Source organism: Aethina tumida, chromosome 3 (assembly GCF_024364675.1).
Source record: "Aethina tumida isolate Nest 87 chromosome 3, icAetTumi1.1, whole genome shotgun sequence".
Lineage (NCBI taxonomy): Eukaryota > Metazoa > Arthropoda > Insecta > Coleoptera > Nitidulidae > Aethina > Aethina tumida.
The window spans coordinates 34965492-34979018 of NC_065437.1; the positions used below are offsets into that span (position 1 = coordinate 34965492).

Genomic DNA, 13527 nt, shown 5'->3' on the forward strand with positions numbered 1-13527 from the left:
AGGGAACTAAACTACCTTGGAAATTTGTTGCTAGAAAAAAGTTTGGAAAGGTCATGCACGTTCTGTATAATACACAGTGAACAAAATATATATAATTACATATCAAAAATTTAAAAACGCAAGAGTTTTTACTGTTTTGAAAAAAATAGTTTTAATTTAATTTGATAAAAATAGTCATACAACTTAAATTGATTAATACAGTTTTTAAACGTAAAAACTCTTTGAAACATCTGAAAATTTCTATAACTATAACAACCATAAGGAAAGTGTCAAGTATGGCACACATTATCAAAATATCAAATTCCATTGGTAAGACTATCAGCAGAAATCGAAATAGAGTAAATTGTTAACAAGTTTTGCTAATAACTAAAATTGTAAAAATAAGCTGAAATAATAAAAAGTATGTTAAAGCATTCACAAATTTGAAAAAGAATTATGTTAATATGTAACATTGTTTAATTTACATCTACATAGATTTTCTAGATATATTAATTATTTTTAAAATTTATGTATAAAATGCAAAAGTACGGCTTTGACAGAGACTGGGTACCATACTAAAATAGTTAAAACCTATTAATATCTATAATTTCAATCAGCAAGCGTAAGTATACTTTAAGAACTAGTTAAAAGTTATCTAATTCTTAAATATTTAACAGGAAGAAGAGGAACAAACAATTCAAAAAGCAAAGAAAACAAAACATTAAAAACCACATAGGACTTTTATCTCGAATCACTATCAGTATTAAGGACACTAAGGACAGTAATAAACATTTAAATTTGTCCTTTGTGATTGTAAAGCTCAAAAACAAAGCACCGCAAGCAGCAACACATATAAGTAAGTGAAGAGTGTAAGTATCAATAGCTTAAGCGTACATGAGTTTTTTGACTTCATAGGCAAGATGATAGCCGGCATAAGTTGTTGAGTCCTGTTCCGGCGGTCTGAAAACATCACACTGCTGATAGCACACCACATTAACTGCATTAACTTTATTTTTTTGTTTTAGATTAACTCGGTGGTTTATTTGCTTTTTGCTATTCATTTTGTGACGATTCTAAACAAAGTTTCTGAAAGAATACTACAGATTTTTTCAATAGAAAATTAATAAGTTGAAAATTGGAAGGAAAATAGGTCAAAGTAGAGAAATATAATGGGGAAAAGAACTAAAGAGTCAAAAAACAGAAAAAATGTAAGTGCTCGACATCAAAAGAAGGTAATGACAAAATAACTTGAGCAGCTCTTATCTAATTGGAGATTAAAATTTAAAAGAAGTAAGCTTTGTTTAAAATCCTCTAGAAAATTCATCATCAAATTATTTCAGTTATTCTGGTTAGATATGTTATAGCATATTTAATTTATACGGTGCTATAGATCCGTTTTGTGGAAAGCACCATAGTGCCTGCAGGCATAAATGAAATCGGAAGCAAAGATTTTATTTTTTTTTCATCATGTAATTAAAATATTATAATAAATTGTGTCTAAAGTGTGTGAATACTCAAGTAGGTCTTTAGTGGAGTGAGGGAATGTGTCATGCAGTGCTTGAGTGACACATAAAAATCGCCATTTAATTATAACACGCGATTTAAATGTGCTAAAGTATTGTGTATGGTAGTATGTAATGTAGAGCTGTAGTGGTTAAGTATAAAAATAGACATAATTAAGTTCGTATCATACCTTGAATTGTATCCTGGTGAAACCATATTATCTGTAGCCGACCTGGTTATGTTGGGCTTAACTTTGTTGACTTGTTTGGTGGAATTCACCATGTTTGCAGTTGGTACAGTACTATTCCTGTGATTCCTGTGTGCCACTGTTGAAACAATAATGATTAGATTCAGTTTTTGTGTAATGTGTGCTAAATGTAATTGGAAAATTGCGTAATAATCTGGATTTCCATCGCTGTTGTGAAAATTCTAGTTACTAATTATAGACCCTAATGTACATAGTAAGTTGTGCTGACAGAGTGGCAACAACAAATTTTGTTGTAAAAAATACCCTTTTGTACATTATAAGATGTTTACTTAATACTACATAATTATTGTATTTTTACAGTGCTAACTATATTCTAACAAGATTTTTATAGGCGGGATTATTATTAAAATAATACACTCAAATAGTAAGTATTCAATTTGTTTACTAAAAGTACATTAATGTTGAACTACTCCAAAATACTCCTGCAACGGTGTTACTATGACCAGTTCTAGCTAATCTAATCGTTCAATAAAGTACTACTCTTCAAACGTAAAATTGAGTAAATAGTTAGAGTTCGACTTCGAAAAGTAGCAGTTTAAAACGGTGTACATGATCAAATCCTTATTCAGGATTCTTGTAAGTAAACATCTTATATTATAAATACTTTTTATCTCTATATATTTTTTGTGTGAACTTACGGTGCACATCATCATGTCGATTCATGTCACCTGCAAATAAAAAGCAGTCCATTAAATCATCCTGCGAATGCGCAAATTAGGTCAATGTCAATCATTATTTCATGTGTTAGCTCGGCTAGGCTAGTTTACAATATTTTCGCTAAAGATTTATTTACCCTAATCTAACTAATTCACTAAATCTAATATATAAAATTACGGGACAAGCCGGGACTGTAGACGTAGGACGTGGGAATTTAACAGATACGGCAGAGTTTTTCAAGAAGCTGAAATTTTTGAATATTCGGGGTAGGGACGTTTTAAAACAAGCTGCAGTGTAAAAAACATTAACATGTTAATGATAACTGGTAATTAAGTCAATTTTTAAATTATCTAAGTAACTATTTGTAGTTAATATCAGGGGAATTGGTAGAATATTCACACATTTATAAAACATTATACCAGGATTATAAACCAAGACATTGTCTTGCAGTTTTATATATGTGTAAAAATGGATCTTTTTAAACCAGTTCAAGTGGCTGCAAAATATAATTAAATTTGTGCAGTTGGGGTAACAAGGGGGAGGTAAAATAAACGGTGTGATTAAAGTAAAACATAACTGTAGTAAAGTACCTCGGACATGAACCTTCTTGGGCAACTCTGGTGGTGTAAAAGTGGGAGGAGGATGATGGTCATCTGTAAACCATAAACCACGTCTCGCACATTCGACTATATTTACTTTATCGACTACAAGTCTATATTTTTACGTCTATACTAATGACTAATTTGTTTTCTGAGATGTTTTTATCACTTTTTTTAATTTAAATTTGATTTGATTTATGCGTTTGTTTTCAACATAAACCAACTTGTCATCTCAGAATACACTACTGTAATATTTTGTTTTACAAGTATAAGTCAAAAAATTAATTAATACAAGGCATCATGCATGCGAACATGCATCACAAACAGTCATTCAGGTAAAGCTAAAAACATGCCCGTTACAGTAATAAGAAGTGAAACTAAGACAAAAAGTAAAGTGTGTAAGAGAAAAATAGAAAAAGAGTAACAAAGAATTAGAGAGACAGTGAAAAAGTGGTGTCAAAGCCAAATAGGAGCTCATCATGAGATAGAACTGTTGTGATTTTTACATCCCGGTGATACCGTCTTGGAGTTGTTGAGTTTATTTTTTTTTTGGATTTTTTTGTTGGCTGTAACTTACTTGGAAATGTGAAGTCCTCGTCTGCACGCCAAATTAAAATGGTAACAGTAGTGATATGTTAAAGTGTGTTCAGGTGAGGATGGAAAAATAGTTGCGAACATGGATTCACTGACATTATTATCCATTTTTATTAAGTTTTAACAATATATTAACTAAAAGAGGAAGGAGGAGTGGGACAAAGACCCTTGTAGATGTTTAAAATTGTGAGTCAATGTTCACATAATAATGAGGAAAATGAAAAATGAATGAAATAACACTTCCTATAAAACCTTACTAAAAACACACCACTATACCGTATGTCACATCAAAACTAACATTTATAATAAAAAAAACAGGATTACAATATACTCAAGCTAATCATTAAAAGTACAAAATGTCTTTCATTTGATCAAGTTTCGGTAAAAAAAATACAGACACATATATCTCATGACAGATTGCTTGACTTTAATAAATAAAGACACAAGTGCTTTAGACAAAGAATACCTAGATTTAAAAGTACAGTCACACAAATTTCTCAATATATATACATAGATTGTATAGTGTGTCACTGTTACAGATTCAATTATTATGTGATGTGTTGAGTGAAGGTACATTTTCTGAGACTTAGTGTGAAACACTGTTGCTCCATCTGAAAACCTTCAATTTAGGACACAATTACATAATTGAGATTCTGAGTTATTAGTATAATTGAAATTGAAGGTTGCAGTGAAGTTTTTGGACAAGTTCCAGAAAACGTGTAAACGTGAGAAATGATAGAGGGGTACGTACTTGCTCTGCCGACCAATTGTATTGCTCTGACGCCTTTCCTGAATGTCGCCACTGTATAACCAACCAGACAAAAACGTATCGTTAGTCGATGACTTGTTTGAATGCATTCAAACACAACCTGTCTACTTCCTAGCTTACGCATTTCTTTTTGGTCAAGAAATAATCGATATTCAAATATATTGAGCATAATCTCAGGCACCAGTAAGACATAAATTCGTTTACTGGTTTAATGAGATCCTGACTTTTACCATCGTTAGAGGAAATTGAGAAACATCTTTGATTTTATTAAAAGATAACCTTCCACGTTCCCTATTAAAGTCGAATCTTTTTATGATGCAATTTACATATTTTACGTATATTATACTTTTTTCTTGACAATTTGATTATATTGTATTTGAATAAAGTTATTCTTTGACCAATCCATCGTAGATGTGTTAACACATTTCAGAGATCAGTTAACCCTGGGCGATTCATTAGGTGGGGTCCTTTATCCTTTTTATTGACAATTAATTGGCAATTTTTGGGATGAAATGGGCGACAAAAATAAAACAAAAACAAATCAACGGTACTAAACTAACTGGAACGGTTTGTTTAAACGGTAACAGATGGTGACGGGCTGCATTTTTTAAGCGAATTTGCATTGTAACTAGCAATAAAATTTGCTGGAAATTTCATACTTAACCTGCAAGCAGACAAGTGCCAGGATATGGTTTTTACTATTTTTAATAAATTTTGATTGAACTGATTCCTTTTAAAGTGTTATTTTTTGAGATAGGTAAAGTACAAACAAATTAAACTTATTAGGGACGTTATTATACAAATATACAAGAATTTATCATAGATATCAACAATTAATTCATTAATAATTTTTAATTAAATTAATATTAAGTAATTTTATGACTTTATGTTATGTATATTTATGTTTTAAGATATTGATTGTATTTATTACCACATAATATAATTTAAACACCATGGCGTTTAATTAAATTAATTTATTATAATAAAAAATGCAAAAATTATTTATTTAATTAAAGTTCAGTCTATTTTTATTCTTTTAATCATTCCATGATTATTTTGGAAATTAAATTTGTGTGTGAAAAATCTTGTGTATAATGTATATTTTGAAATTAACCATACCGAGTGTTAGCTTAGCGATTATCTCAAAAAATAATTGGTGTAGGGCGCTAGCCAATTCGAATAAATAAAATACATCGATGTACAGTAAGCATCTAAGCTTAGTACCAATAAGGATGGCATACCATCCAGATATCTTTGATAGGAGCTAAGGCCCTGTTTGACCATGCCTGTCTGCATCATGATCATGCCGACATCTGGAAAAAAAGCCAAAAACAAAAACATCTCGTCAACCTTTGAATTTATCTTGGAGTTTGATGAGGCGCAGGAAAAATCGACGCTTTGTGAACTTATTATGCCACTTGAACCATCAACCTTTTTAAACATTGAGCAAAAAATCAAACTTCTTACCAGCCAAAGCAGATTCAGCGATTTTATTATATGCTTAAGTGTGATTCAAGTAACCAATTTCCTTCACCAATCTTGACAATATCTTAAAACGAAGTTAATAAAAAATGAAAAAAATAATAATAAAAAAAGTTAGGTAATTTTTGAAGCCCAGGGTAAAAAACATTGTTAGCACTGTTTTAAAAACTCGATACTTACTATAACAATTGTTCATATATTTAAATATATATATCATAGATTTATTTTTGAAATGATAATGAACCTAACCATGCAAAGAATGTGCAAAAGGGTACAGAATGTGTGTCAATTTACATTCCGTTACACAGGCAAAATTTTAGCAATTGGTATTTATATAAAAAGAATCTACTTATATCGTTAAAAATTTCACTTATCTACACATACCAATGGCAATCCTAAATCAATAAATAAGTGAAAGAAATATTAGTACGAAAGATTGACTCAAATGTGCCTATTTCCAAAAGGCCACCGATAAAGAAATTGAAATTTAAAAAAATAATATATATTTACACTATTATTTAAGTTTAAACATGTCCTAAAGTATTTCAAATCTCCTTTGGTTCAGCGACCAATTGGAAAGTTTTATCTAATATAGGCACATCTGAATCGAACCCTCGGACTATTGGGATGTGTAATCATTGAATGCATAGTAACAAAACCACGTTAGCAAACAGAACTATATAGAAGGAAAAAACGAGCTGATCCGCCAGGCAAGATCTAGACAGATCTAGAGTCTCAATTATAGATCATCAATTACCTAGATCATGGGACCAGTTACGTTGTTGTACTGCCACTAAAAGCCACCACAAACATTTTATTAAAGTGTTTTTAATACAGTTTCGATATTCAATTTGAATACTTGTGGTATACTATATGAGCCTTGCCGCACAAACATTTACACCTCCCTAAATTCTTTTTCTATTTTGATATTTTTATTGTTTGTGCTGTTAGCATTGCAACGCCTAAATGTAAACGTTTGTGTCGGCTATGTTTAATAAAATCTTGAAATATTCAAACAACAAATAAGACATGGTACAACGTGAAATAAAATGTAAAAATTAATCAATCAAACTTCACCGACAATCAATCAAACATATAGTTATTTACAATATGGAGTCCAGAGTGTATATGAAATCAAAACATAAAATCATGAGGATAATTAACGAGTCCTTTCGTAAAAAGAACTCGGAATAGTCCTGATTGCAATTGCACATTACATTAAGATATACGTAACAATAAATAATAAATAGGAAACTCACAGTTTTTGCATTTGCACTTCTTTATTAACGTCTCGTCTTTGATTTCATCGTGACACGCTTTACAGTAGAACCACGCCCTGAAAAAACACAAAGGGTGTGTTAGGTAAAAGTTAAAAATTCCCCGTGTTTCAATGATAATACTTATCACGAATTACCTTTTAACTTCATCTGCTGATTGTGCTATGAAAAATCCTTGTGTGCTTGCTACGATTTTAGCACCTCTAGGATTTATGGAGATTTTAGTGTCCGCACCTTCGGATCCTTTTACTTCAATAGCTAACAATAGCAACTTCAGTTTGGTGAAACACAACCTAAACGTATGGGAATAATCAATTTTAATGTTGAATACTTTTATAAAGTTACAATAAAAGCATTTGAATCACATGCCAAAAAGTTAATGTCAAGTTAAACACAATCTAATCAAACTCCAAATTATACACGATTTAGAGTTTGAATTAAATTGTGGTATGCAAGTCCTACGAAAAGCAACACCCATGCACAAGCTCTAATAGTTTAGAAAAGCGCCACTCAAGCGTATGGAAGATATCTTTATACCAGAATTTTTTTTAAGAGAAAATTTTGGGAAGCTCCATCCCCCTAAACACTTAGAAAAACAATCACAATTGGGATCGTTAATAAAAGTGAAGAAAAGGACAGCTTAAGCAAAAATTAAATATTAATTAGATGATCAAAGTTACAGTAAGGTTTTGTTTAAACTTTCCTTGTAGATTAGAAAACGTTGGCTGACGTCAGTAATAAAGTCGTGAACACTAATCTAAAATTAATTACTGGCCTACACATAAACAACCTAAGGTTTAGTTAATAATTTAGTAACACAAAATGCTGCATTGTGTCGTGTTAATTAACGGATTGGGAATGGATATTGCGCACTAAAAGGACAAAGGAGCGACTCTACGACATTTAAACAAACACGGGAAAAATGTATAATTTAGAATTTGAACAGTTAATCAATATTTGGAGTCGTATGGATGTGTAATATGTTTTACCAGATAATTTAATACTTTTTATATGTACAATTTTGAAATGAATGTTCTTGATAAAAATAGAATTTTAAAGGGGAACAACCCCTATTTCAGATGCGTGAGCTCAAATGCGGATAAACCAGACTTTGATCAAATTTATTGGGAATAAATATTTTTATGTAACTTAAATTTAATATAGTACATCCTAAAATCAAATGGTCTGGTTATCAATTTTATTCGTTCAGTTTTATTAACCACAGACATCAGTTTGTAAAATTAAATGGACTATCAAATCAATATTTTTATAATAGATATTAAAAACGTTTTTAGGAGTCAGATTGTGAGTAGGATATCTAAGTGTACTCACTATTTCTACAGTTTGCTGTTAGTAGTGATGTTAATATAAATAGATACACGGATACTAATTGTAAGTGTTATCAACTAATGGTTCAATTAACTCTTGAGTATTTGTATAAAAATGAGTCGTGTTGAGTGTGGTAAGAGAGAGATTGTGTGGAGGAGAGCTTACTCGCTGGCCTGGGGGAATGTCATGCCCGTGAACGAGGGGGATAGAGTCTCAGTGTACATCTCGCATCCTGTGCCTTGCAGGTAATCGTTCTGCCAAACTTGCGTGTCGGGCGACTGAAATCAGTACCACAACATCGTTTTCGACCTGCCCTGCTCTTCTACCGTTTGCTACTATACACTCGAGTACAACGGTACTAATTATTTGAATCACACCAAAATGTATTTTGCAAAAATTGTCACAATTTTTACAAACATTGTTACTTGATACAAACATCTTAAATTCCAACAAAAATTGTGACAACTTTTTATAAAATGACTTTTAGCATCATTCAAATAATCTGATATCAATTTTGTTAGCACAACTTTCAATTAATGGTTCTAAAGCATTACAAAAACATTTGGAAATGTTCCATAATTATAATATATTTAAAGAGTGTATTGTGTAGACCACAATAAACTATCTTTAAAATTTGGCATGTCACGTACCACAGCCAGCATTTAAATAAAAAGAAAAAGTATATCGCTAACAATGCAGGTCCTGCCAGGAAATCGTCCTTTACAATGGCATTTGTACCTCGTTTCCTAAACAAGAATGAATCATAAACTTATTTCTTGTCGTCGGCACGCATATTTCATATTAATTCGACAAAAACTACGTTTATGTTTCAGAGGTACCTCAAACTGAAACAAATCAGATAAAAGGAACTAAAAGTAGACGGAAACATCAACAGCAGATGTTACACAAAAGCTTGCAGAAAGTAACACAATAATAATTGGCATCATTGATAACGTTTCAGTAAACAGAGCATTGGTGTACAGCAGCATGGTGAAATGTGGATATCTTTTTCCTCGCATATTATTATAATTTGGAAAACGCTTCAATGTACGGATATTAGTCTACGGTATTAGACACATTTTTAAATTACGTATGTACAAAAGAATTACGTTCACAGGTAATGTTAGAAAGTTACGGGGTACCGTTTTTTGTGGGTTCATTTTAGCCTCCTTTATTTAAATTATTATCAAGGACGTGGAGAATTTAATCAAAATATTTTTGGACTTCTGACAGAATATGATTATTATTTAAACACCCTAAACATAAAATATTTATATGATAGAAGAAGAGGAAGACAAAGATTTAGTTAATAATGCAATGTTTCAACAGTCAGTCAACAGAAAATAACCATCATATAATGAAGGTGATAATGAAATACAATCTCTTAGCATTAAATGAACCCACTGTTTAAACGGCGATTGAACATCGATAGTGACCGGTGAAACTGATAAAGAGGATTCGGCATGAACACAGGATACATATGTGCAAAAGTTCTTTTCTCGCATCGGAACCGGCTCGTTCTCATCCGAGAGACTTACTCTGTGGCCTGAGCAAATGGCATGCCAATAAACGAGGGGCTGAGTGTCTCTGTGTACATTTCCATTCCGGTGCCACGTAAATAGTCATTGGTCCACACCTGCATGTCCGGAGACTGCAACCATTCAACACTTAATACATAACTGAAACGCTGGCTCGGGTCCGAAACTCCGCGACCAAATTTCGAAAACGGCCACCGTCAATATTTTACACGCATTTTACAAATTCTTGACAATCCTTCAATTGAGTGTTGTGTAATGTGGTACAATATTGACGGAACTGTTCCTTGAACAACATAATATTTTGTAGCGTTTGCCTGCTCTGAAATCTCAGAGCGAAACATCAGTTTTCTGCTGTTGATCACATTAAAAATAATCGACCTCGATAATGAAAACAAAATAAAATGTAAGAAAATACCTAAACATAGAGTTTTACGTTACTCACCGTCTTGAAGGATCGCATGGCGAACAAGTTGGCCATCATGGTGGAGAATCCTGGTGCCAGACACGATTGAGCGATGAAGCCGAGCTTCAGCTCGGCCAGGCAGATCACGTCGTCGCCCTGTTTCCAGTCCCAAGACGGAATGTTGAGTAGGTAAGCCTGCAACCGAAACGGAAGTAGATCAAGAGCGAATTTTATACCAGTTACTTTGTTCTGTTGAATGTTTTACGAAGTTAAATGTGGGGTGTCCGCTGTGAATGTCAATAAGAGGGAAACTGGATAAAACTTGTTATGCTTGTTTACATAATACTCGTACTGGAGACAATTATTCTTAAAAAGAACACAAAGAAAAAAAGAAAATTTGTTGTTTTGGATTGTAAGGAAAGAACAAATACATTAATCATATGTCACATATAAATCATTTCTCTTGATCAAGGACGTTAGTAACCTTGCCAAATCTTTTTGTAAAACTAGAAGGTTTTAGTGTCGACCTGGATGACATACATAAAATATGATCCTCTGTAAACAACAGGATTACAGTAAATCATTTATAACCCAGATACTATCAAAGTGGTGTTTCGAAAACAAGGAAATGTTGCCAAGAGGAAATCGACTTTAATGTACCTTTTACTCAGGAACATAAAACAACAACGAACAATTGAAAATCCAGTAATGTAGAAAATGTATAATCCTCAAAATAAATAATGAAAAATGAAATACTCGTGATTATGATCGAATTTTAGTCGCATAAAATACAGATCACGTCCGGTATGTGTTTCCAGGCAATTCGAAAAAGTGGATTAAATTCTACGTAGCGTGGCTATTTGGCTGAATCCAGATAAATGGCACGGCAAGTTTGCCGCATGCGGAATGAGCTGGGAGAATGAACCATTTAAAAATGCATATAGGAAAGCGAAATAATTCAATTAGGGAAGTAGGGCGGTATTATCTGGGGATTTCTACGTAATGTTCACACCTTTGTTCCGGCACACAAACCTCGATAGGATTTCTCTCTCTCTCTCGACGTTAATTTACGAAAACCATGAATTGAAGTTACTCACTTTATTATGGTACTGCATAAGTTGAATGATGACTCTAATGTCATCACTGTAGTTCTTGATTGAGATCACTCTCATGATGTTGGCTGCATCTTCGGCGTCCGGATCCTGGCAGTATTTGTTTGCAAGCACTAGACAAGCGTCTGCTTCATGTACCTATAAAACACACAGTGTTAATAAGTCTCCCTAAAATTACCACTATAACTAAGATTTACGCAAGAGTAAAATTTAAGCAAAACAACTACTGGATATTGTAGATTTTTCTATAAAATTCAGCGATAAAATGTGTCTTCAATATCCAATGTCAATTTCTATGAAGCTCAATACTAACTTTAATATGTAAATACATTTTAAGTTTCTGTGTAGAACTAAATTCGTAGACTGCCTTTTAAATTCATTTTTTACTTTACTTGAGTCACTAAAGGCAGTCTATATTTAAAATGATTATGTAATGTATTTTATATTATTGATTGGGTTATTCATTGTATCGGCAAGTTTTAATGAAATCCTTGTACAGTCTACGTATGTGTAATCGAAAAAGTTCGTGAATTTTTCATAATCTAACTAGTGTTTGATAACCACTATGTTACAGCTACATTTTTAGTGAAAAAAACATGCAATTGTCCAAAAATAAATAAAAAAAAACACTACCATTCCACAAACCGTTCGTTAAACATAAGGAAAAATACAAACTTCCCATACAAACTGTATCGGTCGTAAGTGCGCTTTTCCACTTTTTGTGACAACTGTTAAAATTTCTAACAACATGCACTTGGTTAGTTAGAGAGCGGTTAGTGAGGGTTGGCAATATTTTCGCTTCGGTACTGGTTAAAGCTGTAGACAAACGTTAACATTTGGGATTGGGCTGGAGGGTGATTATATGTAATGTCAGATTTAACCATTATATAAAATCGACGTTGAACTTGCCAACCCTGTATTTTGAAATGAATAACCAATATGAGCGTATTTTTTTAGGCTGTTACCAATTTTTTAGAGCCAACTTACCGAAATTTGGCCCTGGATTCAATGGGGATAAGAACTGATATTTTTTCCTATAAACTATCCGAGATGTTACTTACTAAAATAACTATATCCAGTTTCAATTTTATACTATTTTGCTTAATGTGAACATTGTGAATTTAGGTCAGTGCTACTCTCTAATTAATTTTACTACTGAATTATAGGATTATGTGAAAAATACAGAGTGAAAGTGAATGTTGGAAAGGAAGTGGCTCAAATTGTAATGTTGAGTGTTAAATTAAAAAAAAAAAAACAAGGAATATTCGTCTGTATGTTTCACTTCATGTCCCAAAACAAAATTAGTGAATAACATTAAATAATTCTAATATGTAACTTCAGTAAATAAATACTATACGTCAAAATGTTTATTGAACTATGTGATGATTTTCTATTTCTAAAAAATCAAATATTTTGGAGACTTTTCTATTAACCTTCTAACCTTTAAAACTGGACATAGTATATTCTAATTGCAGCAATTTACTAAAAATCACCAAATTATACATTAGTCTTGTTAATCAGTTTCTCAATCTTTAGCTAATCTTGAAAATAAGTTTAACACAAGATTGATAGAGTTAAAAGTTAATATTAATATTAATAAGTAATTTAGTAGTATTTGGTGATTTAAAATAGAATTACTAATTTTTAAGGCATATCTCGATCTAAAATTTATGTTAAACTTTCAATTTTATCGGCCAACAAAAACCACGAATGGAACGGAAAAGGGGGTAAAAAATTAATTAGATCCAGAGACAGTACAATGGAACCAAAAACAGTTAACAAAAATTCCCACAAATAAAATGTTCAGTCACAACGAGATTTATTAGAAACCTGCAGGGTTAAGATCGACTGATACCAAAAAGGATTAGTCAATTATAAATAGATCTTTACTTTGTTCGTTATCATGTGTCTCCATAAATCTGTTCGCTCTGACCTCGCAAGAAACAAAAACATATATTCACGTAAAAAACAACATAAACGGAAATTAACACCCACCACCGAGGCCGTACAAGTTTTT

The 13527-nt window shown here is 32.0% G+C and overlaps 1 protein-coding gene and 1 long non-coding RNA gene across 8 annotated transcripts in view; one reads left to right on the plus strand and one right to left on the minus strand.

Moving 5' to 3' along the window:
- The window catches only part of LOC109595401 (calcium-activated potassium channel slowpoke-like), a 54535-nt gene that overhangs the window by 4148 nt on the left and 36860 nt on the right, over nt 1-13527 (minus strand). The window contains exons 10-19 of one of the 6 annotated variants that reach the window (XM_049965328.1): nt 11496-11648; nt 10438-10593; nt 9996-10108; nt 7266-7421; nt 7111-7187; nt 5611-5682; nt 2998-3060; nt 2389-2418; nt 1673-1808; nt 874-939 (exon numbers count right to left, since the gene is read on the minus strand). In XM_049965328.1, coding sequence (XP_049821285.1) covers nt 874-939; nt 1673-1808; nt 2389-2418; nt 2998-3060; nt 5611-5682; nt 7111-7187; nt 7266-7421; nt 9996-10108; nt 10438-10593; nt 11496-11648 — 1022 coding nt within the window. Of the gene's footprint in view, nt 1-873; nt 940-1672; nt 1809-2388; nt 2419-2997; nt 3061-5610; nt 5683-6608; nt 6645-7110; nt 7188-7265; nt 7422-8622; nt 8736-9995; nt 10109-10437; nt 10594-11495; nt 11649-13527 lie in introns of all 6 variants that reach the window. The other 5 variants (XM_049965330.1, XM_049965329.1, XM_049965331.1 and 2 more) reach the window with 5 other exon arrangements.
- LOC109595402 (uncharacterized) lies at nt 329-1497 on the plus strand. Of its 2 annotated transcripts, XR_007547594.1 has the most exons (4): nt 329-601; nt 657-848; nt 1005-1269; nt 1320-1497. It is a non-coding gene; the product is annotated as an uncharacterized LOC109595402 (long non-coding RNA). The 2 variants fall into 2 exon arrangements; XR_002191294.2 differs by having other exon boundaries at nt 1005-1497.